The sequence below is a fragment of the Oxyura jamaicensis genome, chromosome 4 (assembly GCF_011077185.1).
Source record: "Oxyura jamaicensis isolate SHBP4307 breed ruddy duck chromosome 4, BPBGC_Ojam_1.0, whole genome shotgun sequence".
Taxonomy (NCBI): domain Eukaryota; kingdom Metazoa; phylum Chordata; class Aves; order Anseriformes; family Anatidae; genus Oxyura; species Oxyura jamaicensis.
In genome coordinates, this window is record NC_048896.1 from 94038024 (window position 1) to 94058658 (window position 20635).

General features: G+C 53.0%; 1 protein-coding gene across 2 annotated transcripts in view; it reads left to right on the forward strand.

The window, feature by feature from the left end:
- Positions 1-20174: 20174 nt before the first annotated feature.
- ATRN (attractin) overlaps positions 20175-20635 on the forward strand; it is a 144754-nt gene continuing 144293 nt past the window's right edge. For both annotated transcript variants that reach the window (XM_035323502.1, XM_035323503.1), the window contains exon 1: positions 20175-20574. In XM_035323502.1, the coding sequence (XP_035179393.1) occupies positions 20249-20574 (326 nt within the window). In that variant the 5' untranslated portion in view covers positions 20175-20248. The remainder of the gene's footprint in view (positions 20575-20635) is intronic.

The following is a 20635-nucleotide window of genomic DNA, read 5'->3' on the forward strand; positions in this document are numbered from 1 at the left end:
ACATGGACTGTAGGGGACCCTGAAACCGCTCCCTTTGATTGTACTTTGGGGTTGAAAGCATCCTGAAGAGCAGCAGGGTCATTCCAGAGGCAGGTTGATGACTTCACCGGTGAAACTGGGCTTTTCACCAGTTAGTATCCCGATTCTGAAGGGGTTTCTCCTGCCAAAAATGATTTGCCTTGAATTTGTAAATAGTCTGAGCAGAGACAGCATTGCCCAGATTTGCGATGTCCTTGCTGGTGATGTCCCTGCAGAGCAGAAGGGCTGGGGAGGAGGGCGGTGGGGTTTGCAGAGCAGCCAGGAGATGGAGCCCACATCCAGGGCACCAGGGATGGAGCCGGGTCCTGCCAGGCCCCTGTGAGCAGGGACCTACAGCTGGACCCGGGGGTGAGGAGGCCCTGGGAGTCCGTCCTTACACGAGAGGGCTTGCAGAAAGGCTCCTGCCACCTCCCCATCTTCTCAAGGAGCCCCCAGATACGAGCAGAGAGCCACCGATGTGCTCCTCTTCTCGAAGGCCTCACACCCCTGCACTGAGTGAGCCAAATGAAGGAAGGCCCTGTCACGGTGTGGCTGGCACCTGCCAGGTCATGGATTCCTCAGCCTGCATGTCTGAGCCAAAAGACAGAGACATACAGCTCTTTTGTGCCACAAGAGAGGGTCCCCCCTACGGTCACGGCCCTCTCGTCTTGTGCCAGGAGGGCTGGCGTCACGGTGGGCCTTGCCACGAAACCAGGGGAGCAGGAGGAAGAGCACTGGGGTTTGTGGCCTCACTCTGTAAGGTTTGTGGGCCAGCAAAGCTGGAGGGTCCCCTGCTGTTGTTCTGTCCCTCGAGAATACCCATTAGGGAATACTTTAGCCGAATTTTTCTGCCTGGTTGCTGACCTGGAGTATCTCTGCCTCTGCCCCGAGTCCACCTGCAGAAGCTGTGGCCTGGCTGTGGCTGCCACATAAACCAGCCCCTTCCTCCTGAAAGGTTTGTTTGCTCACACCACGGCTAACGTGACGTGTCCTTCTGCTGGGACAAGCACGTAAACAGGATTTGGGAGCTGCCACAACATCACTTCCTGCATGCTGATCCTGCCTTGGTGAGACACCCCAAGATACAGACAGAAAACAGCCCTGACCTTTACAGCATCCCTCCTGGGATGCCCTCCTGGAGGTGTCCTTCCCTGAAGAGCAGCAATTCCTGGCTATTAGTCCTTACTGCTGGTACTGAGTGACCGAAGGGAACAAAAATCCTTTCTAGAGCCCATGGACCTAAACTGGAGTTGGGGTATAAGCGTTAATATGCCATTTGGGGGTTGGACCTGATGGTCTCTTGAGGTCCTTTCCAACCCCTACAATTCTGTGAAAATTAAGAAGCAAAGACTGAGCAAAGACTGGATTTCACCAGGTGTTTTTTTTTTTTTTTTTTTTTTTTTTTTTTTTTTTTTTTACCATTCTCACGGAAAAGTTGGGATTTTCTTGGGCTGGACCATCCAGCCACCAGATCCTCTGCAGCAGAGCTGCCCAGGAGCCTTTGCCCCCATTTCCACACTCACACGGTTGTGCTGTGGTGGGTTTCAGTCAAACCATGTAAATCAAATCACCTCATGAATTGCTCAGCTTTCACAAACAGCATCTCTGCTGACCAGGAGGAAGTCCTGAGCAGAGAGGTAGGAGCAATGGTCCCGTCCCCAGCACGCAGGAGCTAGGGGCCGGGCTGGCTTCAGGATAAAACATCTCCTGGTGAATCCTGCGTCCCTCCAGGGAGAACCGCCCCGGCACATCCCGCTGCCCGTGGGGCCCCCCGCTCATAATGCCCTTTTATAAGGCTTCACAAAGCCCTTCTTGGTTCCTATCCAGGCTGCTAAGAAAGGTTGCCAAGGGTGTCTCTGCAAACAATAAGGGGCCTCTGTTTGCAAGGCGGCTGTGGTCACAAATGCTGTTTTTGTGACCTCCGAACGAAAATAGCTTCTTCTTTCCCAGCAGATCTCCTTCTTCTGCGTCTTCAAGTCACATCGGGTTGCTGAGGCGCACACGGGCCTTCCTGCCAGCAGTGATACACCCCCGGGGAAGCGAGCTCTCTCCCTTTGCAAAAGCCCTTGCTGGCTGAATCCTCGTGAGCTTTTTTATTGCTTGTGGAGAGAGCCTCCCAAAAGCCTCCAAGAGCAGTTGGCTTCACCTGGTGTTGCTCTTCTGCAACCAATTCAGCGAGCCAGACAGAGCCCTGCTGGCAAACTCTGAAAACTTTTTTATTTTTAATTTTAAAAAGCCCAAAGACACTTCTGGGGTGGGGCAGGAGGATACTCCTGGGGAGGGACTCTGTCAGGTAGTGTAGTGATAGGAGAAGGAGTAATGGCTTTAAACTAAAAGATGGTAGATTTAAGATAGATACAAGGAAGAAATTCTTTACTATGAGGGCGGTGAAGCCCTGGAATAGGCTGCACAGAGGAGCTGTGGATGCCCCATTCCCTGGCAGAGCCCTAATCCCACCATGATGGAGTGGGAGGTGTCCCTGCCCATGGCAGGAAGGGTAGAATTAGATGATTAGCAGCTTTAAGGTCCCTTACAACCCAAACCATTTTGCAATTATATGATTCTGTGATTCTGTGATTCTATGATTCTATTATTCTATGATACTCAGTCTTGGACTGGACTTAAAAACCCTCAGTTTCCCAGTCAGGCCACCTTAAAAACAGGGAGAGCTGAGGCAAAGCCTGCACAGATACAAATTCCTCTCTAACCACAGCCTGAAGGGGATGGGAACTCCTGTGTGTAGTCACTACCCTGCTTTGAGGACAATGGTTAACATTTATTAAGTGTCTTTATGAAAGCAGGTAGCTGGAGCAGTGGCTCAGCTTCCAAAGCTCAAAGCATGCAGGGATGTGTCCTTTCATAGTGAAGTGTCCACCAAGAAGGTGGTGGAAGGTGGAGGAGCGATCTGCCCACGCCGTTTGGGGCAGAAGTATGAGGGATGGATGGCTCCATGGGGAAGCTGAAGGGCATGGGGATGGCTCGTGCACCCCTACACGGTGCCAGGGATATGCTGATGCTTGGCATCTCCTGCATCTCCTAACCCATCTCCTGCAACCTCAGGAATGGCCGTGGAATGGAGCAATCAAAGCCAAACAGCTGGAGAGCTCAGCAGGACAAACTTGCCCCGCTTCTCTGCTCCTTGCCAGGAGCCAGCTAAGCTCTGCTTGCTCTCCAGTCATTCCTACAGGGCCAGACCATCAATTCCTTGCTTTCAGCTCTCTGGATTAAAGATGGGCTCACAACGACGGTGATAGTTAACAGATTTCTAGAACTGGCTGTACGCAAGTCAATTTTAGAGGGAGTGCAGCTCTTATTTTGCTAACTGGTTCCCCAAAAGCTCTAGAAAAGACTCTCATTTCCTTCCCAGTGGCACAGGGCTTTCCCCTGAGGGTCTCTTTGGTGTTTTCCATTGCCCTGTGATCCATCACTGGCATTTCAGGGGAAAGAACCACAACCTCTGGTATGAAGGAAAGCGTGGAGGTTGCAAATAGTCCCCAAAAAACAACCCCAGATGAAACATGCTGTGCCCAGACACGAAAAAGGTGCTGGTTAGAGCAGGAGGATGTGCCGCTATCTCCTACTGTCTAGCACTGACTTTCTGCCAGCACATGGGCTCACACGGGGAATTTGAGATAAACGCAGGCTTTTGTCTCCTTGGTTGAACTGCTTAAAGCCCCGGAGAGCCGAGAACACCACGCTGCAGGCGGAGGGATCCAGGGATGCAAAATTTATGAGCACATGTTGCTGCGCACTCCTCTGACCGATGCATCTCATCCCGACGAGCGTTTCCCCCGTCTCGCTCCCTGAAGAGCGACATCATCTATTAATTAACCTAAATGGCTGAACGCATGCTTCCCTCCCAGCCAACGATCAACAAAACCAGATGACCCGCGAATGAAAAATCAAGTGGCGACATGCTCTGGGCAACATTGTGCCATGATAAAGAGACGCCGTCACTGCAGGATGGGTAGCCCCGCGATAAAAAATGAGGCACGGGAGCAATGGACTTGGCTTACAGACCTAACTCTTGAGCAACCTGACGTGGGTTTGAATAAATCACTGATGGAAATTGTCAGGGCCAGGGACGGACCCGAATCCACAATGGCTGGGCAGCGGCCGAGCATCATTTCCATGCAGTGACCGTTAGCTTTGTGTGATGAGTTTAGTGGCCTCCTTAGATTACAAAGCTGTCGTTGTGAGTGATTGTCTCCTTTCCAGCTAATATCGGAAGGATTCGGTGGTGGAGACCGAACCCCTCCCTTCCTGTTAAATGCCATGCTAGGTGTGGGGTGAACGGCTTGGACAGAGCCTTGTTCTGCTGCCGAGTCCTTCAGGGACTCATCTGTATGTAATGCAAACTCATCTGTATCGGGAATATTCCCTCCTGACCCACAGCAATGCGTGACTGATCTCCAGCACGGAGAAGAGCGCCGAGGCAGAGCAGCCTCCGTGCCATCCCTGCGAGCTCGGATGTGCCATAAATTCCTGACCCCGCTACCTCGAGCCAGTCCGGCAGGCAGAACTTGCAGAGGAATTGGAAAGATTTGTCTTCGGATCGTGCTGAATTCATCGTTTTTCTCCCATCACTGTGTTAATTGCTGTACCTGAGGAGTGCAGAGGGAAAAGGAGGAGCAGCGCAAGGATTTATACCCCAGCACTGCTTGCAGGCATGTCAGTCCTTTCCTCCCTGCTCTCTTGAGATATGAGTATTTCAGTCAGGGTTCCTGATATCCATACGATGGATAGCCAGCAGGAGAGACCAGGAGGATGTGATTGCTGGTCTTACACTTTGAGCCACCTCCAACCCACGCTGGGAGGTCACAGCTGACCACAGCAACCTGTAAGAAACCCCCAAAGTGCAGCTTGCCTTACCGACCCCAGCTGGCAGCCCCTCACCTCCTGCAGAGGGGCACAGCCTGCCTGGGCCCACCTGGCCTCCATGGCCATAGCCTTGGATGCTGCTGCAAAGCCAGTTAATATCGTTATTAATATTACCGCTAACATAAAGCTGTCCTCAAGCAAGAAATATCCCCTCTCTGGGGTAAATCACAACCATTTGCCCTCATGCCACAGCTCCCCTCTGGTCCCCTTGCTGCCAGGGGGCTTTACAACACGGGACAACCTCAGCCCCCATCTCCTGCGTTGCTCTTTTTTGGCATCGTTGGCTAAACGTAGCCGCGGATAACAGCACAGTGCACGCCGGAGATAAATCCACATCCGTGGGCTGTGCAGATGTGAGGCTGGATGTGGGACACAGACGTAAGGGCAGGAGCCAGGAGCTGTGCCCCATTAGCCGTGCCAGGACATCAGGCTACCCCAGTGGGCAAGGATATTTCCAGGGAGAGGTCGTAGGAGGTGCCTTGTCAGGACAATCCCCGCCATCACCTACCACCAGCAGCTTTCAAGCCCAAACCCTGCTGTCTGTAATTAGAGATATCAATCAATATTTGTCCCCAGGAGCCAGGAAGGATGCCCACCGCTCCGTGCAGCTGATCTCTGAGACAAGGAATTAAAACCCAAGCGCACAGGTTTTGTGTTAACCCAGCAGTTAAGCTCTGGCAGTTCCCGACTCCAGGGTAGGAGAGGGTTAAGGGAAAGCTCTGAGATCTGAGCTCTCTGGCTATGGGATGCTCAGGACAGCTGAAATCTCCCCAGAAGGCCTCCTACCCTTTTGACCGGGCTGGAAAGAGAATGTCTCTCGTCATAAAAGTCAATTCTTCCAGGATGGCAAGGAGGGGCATTTTCATGGCTGATTAGCTTTGTAAAGCTCAGGCCAATTCAGCTGCTGTAGGCAGACACATTGTGCTTCGGCCTCCCGACAGCCCGAGCAGGCAATCAGCGCTGCTCAGAGGTGCAGAAGCCACGGCACCAAAAATAGATCCAGCTGGGGACCGCAGGAGGTAACAGGACTCCAAAGCCAGACTTAAAGCCCCGAAGTTCCCTGCCTGCTGCCCTGGCCGTGGCTGCACGTTCGATGTCTGAGTACAGCTGAGACCAGAGCAGGGTGAAATCCCCTCCTGCGGCTGATACGGGGAGAAATGGCTTGAACTGGGGTCAGCTGGGGCAGGCTGCGTGCAAGGCACAGTGAGATGGAGTCTCCTGTGTGCAAAACTGGGGCTTTCTGGCTACCCGAGCTGCCGGGCCCTTGCTTTAGCAAGCTGGGAACTGGGGTGGTCACTGGGGCAGCCAGCAGAAGCTGGAGCAGATTTCAGCGTGCTCCCATGGGCAGCAGGGATCTGGGTTGCATCGAGGGTGATGCAGAGGAGACGGCAAAGCACAGGGCCTTATCCTGCCTGTCACTTGCGAATGCTCAGTGCTGGCAGAGCCACCGGGATGCTCCCTGCCTCTCTGCTCACACTCAGCTTGGCTTAACTTGGCAGTGAGGAGCTGGAAGACAGAGAACTGCAGAGGTGTCCTCGGTCCCTGTCACTACAGTGACAGAACTGAGGAAGACCAGGCATATCAGGATGCCTGGAGAGGCACAGAGGATATCAGGCTCACGTAACAGAACCGAGCCCTGGGGAGCAGAGGTTAAAACAAGTTCATTATCTCCGTGTCTGTGGAGAGAGTTAATTTCCCTGAGAGCACTTGGCCTCCTGTGTCACTGCCCCTTTATCAGCCATCAGCCAGGTGACTTGTCCAGCATCATCTCACTCAAGGCGAATCCTCTAAGAAGTCAGCGGAGCATTTAATCACCAGAGATGCTCACCCCAACACAAGACGAGCTCCCCCCCCCTAAGGCTTGTGAATCCTCATGCCTCTACCTTGAGATACCAGCCTGGGACTACCAACACCAGCAGTCCCAAGCTGTGTCCTCCAGCAGCTCCTGAAACTCCCCTAACCATCGGCCAGGAGATCGTCACGCTCCGTGGGCTCAAGCAGAAGAAGAAGGTGTTTTCACACCAGGGAAGAGAGCATATAGAAATGGCAACGATGTATTAGTGCCTGTCACGGAACAGCTCTTGCAGAAATATCCACTCTCACAGGCAGATGCCAGGCACTCAGGGATCATGGCGTGGTATCCACGTGCAAATTAAGGAGTCTGGGGGGCTAACGCTAAGGCAAAGGATGTGGGAAACGAGGTTGGCATCTGGATATGTGCTGTAAAACACTTCCCCTTCACCTCTCTTCTGACATTTTTATAAGACAACGTAAACATTTTTATATTCAACAATGCCATTCGCTGTTTGTTTAAGTAATAACAATCGAGCTCGCAGACATTTCCTGGAGATTACCTTCTGGTGGGGAGCTTTCGTGCTCTAACTGCTCATTAATCCCCCAGTGAATATCCCGGTTTGACACCATTATTCAGGCTGCTATGTGAGCACTGCGGAGCCCATAATACCGTCTCTTCGTGGTAGGCTGTTAGTTTTCAGCACTTAATTATAGCGGGGTGCTTGTTGTGTGTCGATGAAATTACTCCTGCGTAATAATCCCTGCTCTTAACCCCCTGCTCCCACTCCCAGCTCCCAGTGTCACCAGCTCAGTTATTCCCCCCTCCTGTTCCTCGTTCCTTAGCTTCAGAGTTGCCTAGAGGTGAATCATTTCTTTCTTTTTTCTTTCTTTCTTTATTTATTTCTTGGCTACGTTTGCCCCAGAGGCAGACCTTTCATCCCTGGGCAAAGGGAGAGTGAAAAAGATGATAAAAATAATTACGAGAAGGAGCCACTTTACACCATCACGAGACTTCCGTGCAAGCCGAAGGGCACCTCTCCGCCAGCACGTGGGGACTCCTCTGCAAACCACCACTTCTGGGGCTCTCTTCCAGCTCATCCCCCAAACACACCGCCCTCGTGACGCCGTCCTTCCCCTGCCTCGCCGTCTCAGCCCCTACCAAACAACGGCTCCTTCTTTTCAGCTTTAATTCCTTTCCCCATTTAGCTGCATCCTCTTGCGACCCGCGGAGTTTGGCATTTTTGTGTTCTTTTTCCCTTAACTCTCTCCCCACTACTGCCTGGGCAGCCACCCCTTGCTGAAGATTACAAACCGCAGGCTGAAAATCGGAGATTTTGAATTTTATGCTCATCCTCCTGCTCACCTCCTCCTTTTGCTGGGTGCTTACCAGCTTGCTGCAGAAGAAACGCTTTGCTTTGCTTGGCGCTGCGTTAGCATCTCCTGCACCAAGCCTCCGGTCCTCGCCCGTGGTCTGACGCGAGACTTATTTAATTGACACGGGGAAATAATTGGCGAGTAACCCAACAGGGAGCGAAAACGAAGCTGTGTGGCCCTTTAGAAACACCCGCGTGGAAAGGTGGCTGTAAACAGAAATTCCACTCGAAAATCTGCACACATTGCGTCCCTGCGGAAGGGAGCACAGGAACATTTTGGCCACCTGCTGTATTCCGCTCGGTAACGGAGAAATTCAGTGCTGTGTTTACCGATACATTGCCACTAGAAACACATCGATCTCTCGCACGGCTAATGGAAGGATGCAACGTGCACGTCCTCATTACAAGATGCGATTCGGTAGCATCTTAAAGGAAACACGTGGCCATTAGGCAGCGACGGTTATACGGGACACTCTGAGCGAAGCCAGGCTGGCTTCTTCTGGCTGGGAGCCCTTCTGTAGGGGGCTTCGGGCCAGCTCAAGGACCAGTCACGAGCATATGGGCATGTGGTGGATTCTAATATTCATGTTTGTGGGTCTGGAACATGCTGAAGGTCAATGCTCCTGGCCTGAGAGACCCCAACGGCGTGCTGGTGGGGCAGCTCTGGGCTTTCCCAGACCTTCTTCCCAGGAGCAGCAGTCAAGCCCTCTTCCCCAGCCCCACACAGGCACGGACAAGCTCTCAGGAGCCACCTCTGGCTTCTGTAGGACAAAATCCCAGAATCCCAGACTGGCTGAGCTTGGCTCCAGCTCGAAGTTTGGGCAATGCTAGCTCTTAACGACCACTGACTGAGCAGACTGATGCGTCCCAGGTGTGTAACGGTGCAACAGCCTTGCCATGGGGCAGAGGATGGGCTAGAGACCTCCCAACACTCCTTATATCCATACTTATAGTTGCACCTTGGAGTTGCTTAGGAGTGAGCAAACTTAGGAGTGAGACATGGCACCGATAAAGCATCTGGTGAACTGCCTCTGAGCCAAAACCCAGGCAGAAAGGAAATTGAAGGAACAGCTCTGAGGACTGCAAAGAGCACAGTCCCTGGCTGAAGAGATAACCACGAGCAGCCTGAGGTGTCCGAATCAGGAGCTCTGGAGCTCGGGCTGTGCCATGGGGCAGCTGTAACAGCTTGTCCTCACGCAGGAATGAAAGCAAAACCCTGCCATGCTTTGGTGTGGAGGTGACCGTGGGTGGGATCCATGCGGGCACCAGCAGGCATCTGCCACGTGGAGCTCTGCCTGTTCAAAAAGCCTCTGCAGCCCCACAGGGTGCAGTGTAGACAGACCTCTGTGTAAAGCAGCTCGGGAAAATCCCACGCTGGAAAGTCCATGGTTCTCTCTTGACCACAGAGAAAACCTCGGGGACTGCCTCAGATGGAGACATCTGCGCTGCCAGCGTCTCACGCCAGAGGAGATGAGTCCCAGCCTCTGAGACAGATATTGAAAAAATATCAAATAACCTGGAGGAGATGCAGCAAGCACTTCTGGGCTGGAGCAAGGACAGCGTTCATGACTTTGCAAAGGCCGTCGCCGCCTACTCATTGCTGGAACACGGTTCAGCCAAGGAATGCATTTTCTTGGCTCTCCCTGCCTGTTCAGGGCTTAACCGCAACAACTTCTTAACGCTGATCTCTGCATGCAGTTAGCAGACGTGCTGGTCATATCGATTGTCTGAGTCTCTCAGCCGTTCCTCTGAGATGGGCATTATTGTACGTACCTAAATAGCATATTTATCTCCCAGCACCAAGCGTAAGCTGACTCACAGATCCCCAGATAAAGCTTCTCTCCAGCGTTGTTTCTAAAACGCACAACACGGCTCTGAAGACCCCTCTTGGGAGCATCTTGTTGCTGGAGAGCCCGCTGTTTCTCAAGCACCGTGGCAGCAGCAGCCACCCGTGCGTGCTCCCGGAGCAGAGGCGTTCACCAAGCAGCCCAGAGCTGCGGCACGAGGCAGTTCCACTCTTTCCAAAATACCTTTTCTATTTTACTGGGAGCCTCTTCACCTTCCAAAGGCCTCGAACCCCCAGATGTATGTCAGGGGAAGGTGGTTCTCCAACGTGCTGAACGGGGCTGGGATTTTCCCGTTCCTCTGCCCCCTCCACTCTTCCTCCTCTGTTGCCTTTGCGTAAGGCTGGACACTTAGAGCAGTGCTGCTGAAAGGAGCAGAAGAAAAGCAGGAAAGCCTTTTTATATTTCTTGTCTTAAATCACAGCAGATTTAATACTATTAAACATTTTAATAGCGTTCAACTGAAAGAACCCCCCCCCCCTCACCCCGACCTTTTTGGATTATAATGAAGCACCGTTTCCTCCCAAGAAACCCAAGGGATTATGGAGCAATATTCTTGAGCCAAACGTTCTGCTTCCTTGCACAGCTGCCCAGGGCTCCGGTCGCAGTGGAAATCCCCCCGCACTGCGCCACGGCGCTGGGCTTTTCCAGCAGCCCCAGGGCACGGGGATGCGAGACCCTCGGGGGCTGCAGGCGGGGTGGGAGCGCCATGCACAGGGCAGGGGCATCGGGATGGAGGCAGACGGCCAGCCTCGGTGATCCCCCAGTCCCTCCTTGCCTCTGACCCCAGAAACTGGAGCCCATAAATCCCACACAGAACAGAGCAGCAGGGGCGCATCCATTCCCTTTTCTTCTCACCTTCCCTTTCTCTTCTCACTCAACTCCTCTACCCCTGCACCCCACGTTTTGCAAGGACTCACCCCCCTCACTGAAAGCTGTCACGGGTCTGTCCCCTATTTATTCCTCCTGCTCACACCTCCCCAAACCCATGAGGGAGTGGCGCTGCCTTAAACAAGTGAGGAGCGCGTGTTCTCCCTTCCAAGTTTCTTTCACTCATAAAATTGGTCTAATCCTTAGTTAAGCCCTGGAATGTTTAGGTATCCACGGCTGTGCTGGAGTTAAGGAGCATGGAACTATTAATCTTGGTTTCGTGGTCAGAGGTGTTGACTGCCCATTTATTTTCAAGCCCTGAACGTTGCTCCAAGGTGCTCTGAGCTGCTGGGAGGAAGGGGGCAGGGTTGGACCGGGTGATGCCTTCAATTTTTCTGCGATTCCACATTTCGGTTTGCTCCACGCGTGAAACAAACACATCCCCGCACACTCCGTGTGCTCTGCATGGAATTGTGCTTCCTCCCCTGTAACTTTTAGTCATTTCCTACTCTCCGGTGATGTTCATGCCGCTTCTAATGAAGCACCTGCTCCCATGCTGTTATTATCCCGGGCTTTATTACACCAATTATGCTTTGCACAACTATCTTTGCACCGGGTGTGCGAGAGGCATTTGGAGAACTGGTTTCAAACCTGGGTTTAAAGTCAGTAGCTGCGTACTGGTTTGGCCTGCCGTGATAGGAGGAAGCAGAATGAGTTGATGCAATCTGGAACCGAGTTCCTTGTGTGCTGTTTCATCAGGGCACGGGCAAGCCCATGTGGAAGTTTCACTCTTGTCAGGCTGCGGGCACAAGTTCAACCGCACGTCCAGGCACTCCCACGGAAGTCAGCCGGATCATTTACGCTCTTAATCACGCCCGTAGAAGTTTGGGTAAAAATTAAATTATAATAAACTTTGTGTAAATGTTAGGCTCCGAATCCCAGAGGACCTTTGATGAATCGAAATGAGCCCAAGGTGGCTGAACAACAGGGCTTACGTCCCTTCTGCAAACACCGCCCCCCGCCCATAATTAAGTTGGTTTAAACCCGCATAATTTCACCCAGAGAAAGCAGCAGCCTAGCCCCGGTCAGGCCTGGTTCCTTTTTGCTTGGACGATGAGAAGGGAGCAGCTCGGTCGGAGCTGGGGGTCAGGCTGGAGTGAAACTGCGCTGCTGCTCGGCAGCCGCCTGGGCAAAGACGGGAGCTAGAAGCTGCAGGATGGCAGAGAGGAAATTCAGGAGCATTACCACTTAAGCCGTTGGTATTAAAAAAAAAAAAAAAAAAAATGAAGGCTTTGAGACAAGTGTGCCACTGATGGAGAAGAGCTTGGGGTGGTTTTGCCGGGAAGATTGAGGAGCTGGCTGGGGAAAGGACTTGCACCGGCTGCCCTTTTCTGAAGGGTGTTTTCCTGCAGAGCCACATCAAGGGGGAACTCTGCTGGCAGCTCCTAATGAACACGCCAGCTCGTTAGCCTCAGCAGAAGGGTGGGTGCCCAGACAGCCGCCCCCAGCCCTGCTCCACCCCCGGGAGCTTTGGCAGGGTAAAGTGAATGTGCAGGAGGTGCAAACTGAGCTGTGATTTTTGACAGGGGTTCAGCCCCAGGCTGGTGCCTCCTTCCACTGCTGCTTCCTTGGGGGAAGAGGGCGAAGACCTCAAGCAACTGAGAAAATGAGATGAGGACCTTCTCCAAAGGGTGAGGAACACCCAGGAGTCCTTCCCAAGAGCCAGGGTCAACTCCATGGTGAGCTGGAGGAAGAGGGAGAACCGGGAGCTGGAGCCCAACCTCCCTGCGGTCCCCTGGGGGCTGGCAGCTTGGGGACACCCCTGTCCCCAGGTGGTGCCCGGGGGCTGATTAGGGAAGGAAGGTGTTCCCGTGGCAGAAGCATGAGTCAGAGGCAGCCGGGCTGCACGTCACGGGCAGCAGCTGTGTTTCCTTGTAGAGGGCTGGGCGGTGCTGGTCCATGCTGGTCCAGAAAGGGCGAAGGCAAGGCAGCGGTGAACTGCAAGAGCCTGGTGGGGCCGTCAGCTTCTGCGGGTGAAGAAGAGAGGGTGGTGGGGCAGGAAGAGCACAGCGTCTCCCTTGCTTCCTCTTCTTCCTTGCCAAGCTATTGCTGCCAAGAAGGCAAACAGTATTCTTGGCTGCTTTAGGCAAAGTATTGCCATCTGGTCAAGGGAGGTGGTGCTTCCCCTTAGGTTCAGCACTGGTGAGGCCACACCTGGAGCCCCATGCCCAGTTCTGGGCTCCTCAGTGCCAGAGACACCTGGACATAGTGAAAAGAGCCCAACATCGGCCCCGAGCTGCTGCAGGGCCTGGGGCACCTCTGCTGCGAGGAGAGGCCGAGAGAGCTGGGGCTGCTCGGCCTGGGGACGAGGAGGGCAGGGGGATCCCGTCCGTGTCCGCCAAGCCCCGCAGGGAGGTGCGGAGAGGCCGGAGCCAGGCTCTGCTCAGCGGTGCCCAGGGCCAGGCCCAGAGGCCGCGGGCCCAGCCCGGAGCCCCGGCGGCTCCCCCTGCCCCTCAGGCAGCACTGCTGGGCCGGGCGGGTGCCGGAGCCCTGGCACAGGCTGCCCAGAGCTTGGGGGGCTCCTCCTGGGGGAGCTGCAGCAGCCGCCGGGACGTGGGGCTGGGCACCCTGCTGGGGGCACCCTGCTGGGGCAGGGGGTCCCACAGGACATGGGGGGCTCCGCCTGCCCCCATGTTCTGGGATTCTCATCTCCCTGGGGGAGGAAATACCTCAAACCCACCTCAAACACCAGCTGCTCCCACTCCCCGGTGCCACAGGACAGAGCCGCCAGCTCAGGCCCCGCAGAGCCCCCTCCCCATGAGTAACTCCGAGGTGCTGCATCACATCCTCACCATTCTTTTTTTTATTATTATTTGTTTCAATTGCACAAAACCGCCTCGCCTCCCTTTGTTCCTGCCCGGAATGCCCCACACAATCACGGCAGCCCCTCTCTTTTCATCCTCTTCCCTCCAGCTGAACGTGCCGCATTGTCCCGGGCTTCTGAATGCCTGCCCCGATCCTCTCGCTGGGCTCCCTTTAGCAAGGAGGGCAGACAGAGCTGTTTTCATAGCATCGCGGCTTTCCCCAGACTGCGTCTGACTCCCTATTGTTGGTCAATGGTCTTTCAGTCACTTACCACACTCGGGATTTTGCGCTGTTCTTGCAAAAAAAAAAAGAGGCCTGATGTATTCAACGCACTCCTTGCAGAGAGCCGGCTGGATGGGACGACGCCGCCAGGCAGAAGGGCTGCCTGCAGACAAAGCCTTTCTTTTTAGACACAGCAGAGTTTGAAAGTGCAGTTGGTCAATCTTGCATTGGTCTTCCAAATACAGCTGCCGGGGGTGGCATCCTGAGGTGATTCTGCTGTCCCCAAGAAGTGCAAGTTACTTTCTTTCGAATTTAATTTGGTTTTAACTTTTTCCATCCTTACCCTTCACACAATGCCCTCATTTTCCCTCTGAAACTCAAGGTCATCTCCGAATATGCCAGGACTTCGGAGGAGCGGCTTCACAGAGGTTATGGTTCTGGGCTGGGATCCACGCTCTCCAAGGCCTGGCCACCGTTTGTCCCAGGCTCGTGCACATCCACATTTTCCCAAACACACACTGTTTTCACCCAATTTGAGGTGAATGGATGCTGGTCTTCAGAGCCTGCACATCTTCCAGCTAACATGGGGGGAGGTAAATGGGTCAAATCTTCCCATAAAGCTCTTTCAAGACACAACTTGGAAACTGGAGCACTTTTGATCAGAGAGGCAGCTGAAGGCAGCCGAATGCCATCTGGGCCGCCCCCGGTAAAGCTTTCTAAACTTTGGTCTCATAAAGAAAGCCGCCTTGACTAGTGTTTGAATAGAAAAGCTACATGAAAAACAGAGGCAGGGCAGATATACCGTAAGCAACTCGACCACCGCAGTGCTTTCTGCTGTCCAGGGATCGATCCAGCGGCCGTGTGGTGTTGCAGGATTGTACAGTGTGAAATACCGTCTCTTTTGAATGAGGTATAAAACGGAGGTCCTCAATTTTTCGTGATCACTGAAGCTCTCACAGGGCTCTGCACAAAGGCAGGTGAGCAGAACCAAGGTCTGCGGGAGGCAGTTATGGCCTTCCTGGCCACAATTCCCACATCAGCTTTGTAATAGCCTTTCATTTTCTGTCCCAATTTCTGCAGTTGCAATGAAGTTTTATAACCAGTTTCCCCTTACCCTAAAAAAATGAAAGATCTGAAGCAACTGTGCACATGCAGGTATTTTTCAGCTGCTCACCATCACTCAGCCTATCAGACCTTTGTCCCTTGCAGCACTCTATTTACTATATTTAATTCCTTATTAATGACATTGTCTGAGGACCTTTGGTCATTATGTTCACATCTAAATGAAGGAAAAGAGAGGTCAAAGTGGACCTCTAGCAATCTCCGGTGTGCCTGCATGTGCTGTAATAAGTGGACGCGTGCTGTCAGACACGCTCACCGCAGGATTTCCAGGTGGGTGGGTAGGAAATCCCGAGTTTCTGTGCTCACTCCTGCCGTGGGTACACTTGTAGCAGCTGGGGAGCTCCAGTGGGAAAGCTCCTGATTCGCATGCGGGAAGGAGGAGCGGTGCCAGCCTGAGGTCTGAGACATTATCAGAGAAACCAAAAGAAAACAAGCGTGAGTTGTTTGCCCCGAGTCTGAATTCTGGAGAGGAGAAAAAAAAAAAAAGATCAAACAAGCCCTTCAAATGACCCAGACAGTGTTTTGAAGGAAAATCACGTGGCAGCTGTTGAGTGCACGGCTGGCCCACACACCTCCCCAGACAGCAGCGGAGTGCTTCCAGTGAATAAATACATTTTGCTCTGGGCCTGATGCTGCTCGGGCTCTGCCTTTCCCCGAGCTGCAGAGATGAAGTACCAAGGGAAGAGAAGCCTTGGGGAAAATAGGTTTTTGTTTCGAGCCGTCTCTGCTATTCGGCCTGAAGTTGCATTTAATGAGAAGGGCTTTAGTGCTAGGCACGAGTCGCTTTTTGCCACAGCAGGAATTTCTTGCTGTTTTCTTCATCTTGGGAGGGTGAGGAATTTCTGGGGGGGGGGTGCATGGGATGGCCTCGGTTATGGACAGCAGGAAATCCATTTCCTTCCTGCTGCTCTTTGCAGAGCAAGGAAGACGTTTCAGATGGGCAGCAAGGACACGCTGCTGGAGCCCTGTGACTTCTTGGTCCCGGCAGGGCAGCTGAAGGGCATCGAGAGCAGGGAGCGGGCTGTGAGATGCTGAGGATTCGGGAATGTGGGAGAGGTTGCAGCGGGTGGGAACATCGGCTTGGGTGAGGAACAGAAAAACTGTTGATGCTGGGTTGTGAGCTAATTGGAAATAGCTGGTTCCAGGCCCTTGGGAAGGGAGTTATTTCTGGAGGTTAGCTTCTCAGCAGGGCTCCTGTGCAACAGCTCATCTCACCAGGAGGCAAAACGCATTTATATCACGGCGTTAGGCTCCGTGTGGCTTTTGACCCCAGGAATCACAGTGACTCGGCCCATTTGAGTGGCAGAGCTAACCAGAGCGAGCCACCAGCCTCGCAGGGCAGCTCCGCTGTTTACACTTCTGCGATACCCAGCTCAGCCCTGACTCAGCCGTCAGCAATGATGGTCCGACCTTATTAATATCTACGGGAGTCTTCTTAACGAGGACGTAATTTCACCTCGGAGGCCAATTCATTAATTAGCGTCTCCGGCTATCCTGTCATTGGGCATGCGAATAGGGTAGTGACTTACATACTGAGCAAATACGCGCTGAGTAAATACGTGTCTGACTTAAGCACAGCGACAACATACAGGGTCATAAAACTGTGGCAGCAAGAGTGAAAAAGAGGCGAGGGCAGCTCCAAGCATAAGTCAGTGCTGGTGATACTCGCTCGCTGCAGGCTTGTCTAGAATCCACGTCCAAGGAAATGCTCACTTATTAATTAGTTGTTGTTTTCAAGTGCTGCATGTAATTGTGTGACAGCCACCTAAGTGCTGTTGTGATGATTTTTTTTTTTTTTTTTTTTTGCCCAGGATACCCAGAACTCTTCCATCCCTCAGTGCAATACTCTTACTATAAGTGGTTTGCAAAAACACCATTGTCCTGCTGTGCCTGTTGCCAGGAAAGGGCGTTTTATCATTGTAGTATGTCTATTATGAAGTATTTCAGCTGTCCAGAACAAAAATAGCCTAGCCTGCCTTCTGAGCTAACCTAACTCCTCCCCTTCCAAACCACATTCGCATGTTGGAAAGTTGCTTGATAACAGAAACAAAAAACAAACAAGGAAAGAATTTACGAGCATTCTTTGCGTGTTAAAATTGCTCAGACTAAACTTAATTTAACAATAATGTTCTCCCATGGTTAATGTTTTATTCCAGATAGCAACAGGGCACAGTGTGATCCCTCGCAAGGTCAGGAAAGGATTTCTTCTCTTGTGCAACATTCACGGATGTTAGTCTTCTCTGAAGCATTTGAGATTGGCCACGGGCAGCTGATGAATGCTGCATTAGCTGGACTATCACCTTGTCACAATGTGATAGCATTCTCTCCTCGCTCTCATCTGCTGGATGATCTTATGCAGCCGAGCTGATCTTTCGTAACCCTTCCTTTAAGAGAGCTGAAGTTTGCTTGATAAAAACTAACCCACCCCCGCACAGATCTGATGATTTCAGTTATTTTGTAGAAAGGTTTCCTCTGGATTATCAATTTTAAGGAACTACTTACTATACGAAAAGGGGAGGGCAAGGTATAAGGAGAGATGTTATCTTGTGTTGGACCAACAAATTTAGGTGGGGAAAAAAAAAAAAAAAAAGTTGTTGAGCACACAAGACCTTCTCCAAGCGTGACACTGATGCAGAGAAATTCAGCTGGAGGATGCAAGCAGTTTCTCCAGGCTTATTCTCACCATGTCAATCAATCTTTTTACTTTCATTCTCTTGTGCAACAAATACCTACATTTGGCAAGAAAGAGGCAAGCAGGAGTTGTGAAAATAGAGGTATTGTTCCCTCTGACAACCGCAGGTGAATACAAACAGATCTGGGCAGAGGGTGGAGGTGATATTTGACAGCAGATACCAACCCCAGGCCAGAGCAGGTGATATCTAAGCAATACACGCAATAAAAAAGCTGTCCCAGAGAAATTCCACAGGTGGGAACCCTTTGACTTGAGCTGGTGGGAGCAAGTCGTGCTGGCAGCATCTGTACTGCACACCGAGGACAGTCCAGAGCACAGTATCATGCGCTGGCTGTATCCCAAGCCGGGTGAGCCTTGGAGCCAGACTGGCTTTTGGTGGCAATGTCTTGGACAGTGGCAGGCAAGTGGATGGTGTCTGAATCTTCCCAAGGCATCCTGGCAGTTGTCTGTGGCCCAGGAAAACACATGTAGATAGAAATACCACCTCTGTGCTTCCACCTCTGCATGGTCCAGAAGGTTTGTGTAATCTCTTTCTCATCTCTGACATTTTTTTTCTTCCTCCTTTGGCTACCAGATCAGCCCAGCACAGCATTTTTAAACTGAAGCCATGATTGCACTCTCCTTCCTGGGCCTCAGACAGAAAAGGCAAACTATAAGAAAAATGATTTTTGTTAGAGAGATGCGTGACTGAAAGCAGACATACGCATGCTGGTCTTCAGACTGTTTTCTTTCCTATGCACTCAATACCTGTTTATTATCCAGACCTCCTTCAGCTCAGGTAACTGCTGTTTTTGTTTATAAATAAAAATGAGCCAATAAATACAGTGAGTCAGGCTATTTCTATCTTGCAGTAGTATACCCAAATCCTGGTTGCCCCCTTTCAAGGGAAAATGTGAATAATATGTATTTTTTGCCTTTCGTTAAACAACAACATCAAAAAAATACACCTCAATTGTTATTTTTCTACACCTGAAACAAGGTGTTAAATTAACTACCCAAGTAACTCCAGATACAGACAGATTAATGGAGATTCTTTGCCCAAGAATGCCAACGTCTTCAACTTTCCCACTCCTTCTTCACCCAGCTGAAAATGAAAGGTATGATAGTTTCAAACAGCACCCGCATTTCTGCTCCACCCTTCCTGCTGCAAATGGCATCCTTGCTGGTGTTTGGAAAACATCCTGCGGCTTTGCCCAGGAGCTCAGGAGAGGGCTCGAGATACAGCCGCGTTACTTCTTCCTCAGCTCTTCGCTGTGAGGAATTAAGGCCTAGAAATCCTTGCAAAGCATGAGCTTGTTTTCCAGGGTAGGAAGGTATCCCTTTCTGAGGACTGCATTTTCGAGCTTACACCATTAAGTAAGATGGATGAATCTTCCCAGTTTTAAACAGAAAGCCCTTCCTGCCCTGCAATGACAAACACCCCAAGCTTCCGAGCTCGGTTTAGCACCACTGGAGAGCAGCCTGCTCCTTGTGCTCATGCCAAGTGATGGTGGACATCAGCATGAACTGATCTGCAGCTCGGATGAGCCCAGGGCACAACCTGGGCACGAGGCACGGCTCCCTCAGGTGCTCCTGCGCGTGGCCCCGTGTCCCAGAGGGGATCCCAAAGCCTGGCTGGTGGCACCTTGCTCCCCTCACCACAGCCCACGGGGCCACCGGCGGGACACAGCGCACCACGTGCAGCACGAGTGCTTGTTTAAAAGCCAACCAACCAATGAAAAATAAATGAAAACTGTTTATTTTTATTTATTTTTTGATCTGATTTCAACCTCAAGGCCTCCCACCTCATGGTGGAGGCCTCCCTGTCCGCTTGTATTCTGCTCTGGTGTAGCCGCACCTCGAGTGCTGTGTTCAGCTCTGGGCCCCTCAGTACAAGGACATCGAGGCCCTGGAGCTTGCCCAGAGAAGGGCTGCGAAGCTGGGGAAGGGCCTGGGACACAGTCCTGTGAGGAGCAGCTGAGGGAGCTGTGGGTGTTTGGTCTGGGAAGAGGAGGCTCAGGGCAGAGCTCATTGCTCTCTGCAACTGCCTGAAGGGAAGGGGTGGGGAGCTGGGGGTCGGCCTCTTCTCACAGGTAACTAGTGGTAGGACAAGTGGGAATGGGCTAAATCTGCGCCAGGGGAGGTTCAGGTGGGACATGAGGAGACATTTCTGCTCAGACAGAGCGGTCGGGTGTGGGGACGGGGTGACAGGGAGGTGGTGGCGTCACCGTCCCTGGGGGTGGTCAAGGCAAGGTTGGACGCGGTGCTTGGGGACATGGTTCGGTGGGTGACAGCGGTGGCAGGGGGTGTGCTCTGAGGGCTTTTCCAACCCGAGTAATTCCCCGATTCCATAATTCCAAGAGCGGCCCCCAACCAGAGGTGGTGGTGGTGGGGAACAACATGGCGGGGGGGGGGGGGGGTGGGGGGGCGATCCGGGGGGAGGGGGCGGGGGGACCCCCCCCCCCCCCCCCCCTCCCCGTTCCCCTCCCTCCCTCGCTCCGTTCCCTCCTCCCGCCCCTTCCCGGCCACCGTAGCGGCGGCGGCGGAAGCCCCCTCACCGGCCACCGTCCCGGGAGGCCCCGCGGCGGATGGGCCGCGTCGTCCCGGCCGGCACTCGGCAGATGGCGCGGGAGCTTTCGGCGCTGCGGGACCCGGGTCGCCGGGCCGGGAAGAGGCTGTTGCCTCCTTTGCTGCTGCTCTTGGTTCTGTTGGGACCGGCCGGGCCCGGTTTCGGTGCGGCCGGTGCCGCCGGAGCTTCTGAAGAAGCGGCGGCGGCGGCTTTGGCGGCGGCGTTGGGGAAGGAATGCGACAAACCGTGCGCCAACGGCGGGCGCTGCCAGCCGGCCAGCGGGCAGTGCGAGTGTCAGCCCGGCTGGGTGGGAGACCAGTGCCAGCACTGCGGGGGGCGCTTCAGGTCAGAACCGGGGAGGGGGGGCGCGATCGGGAACCGGGGAGGGGGTAACGGGGGCTGGGGG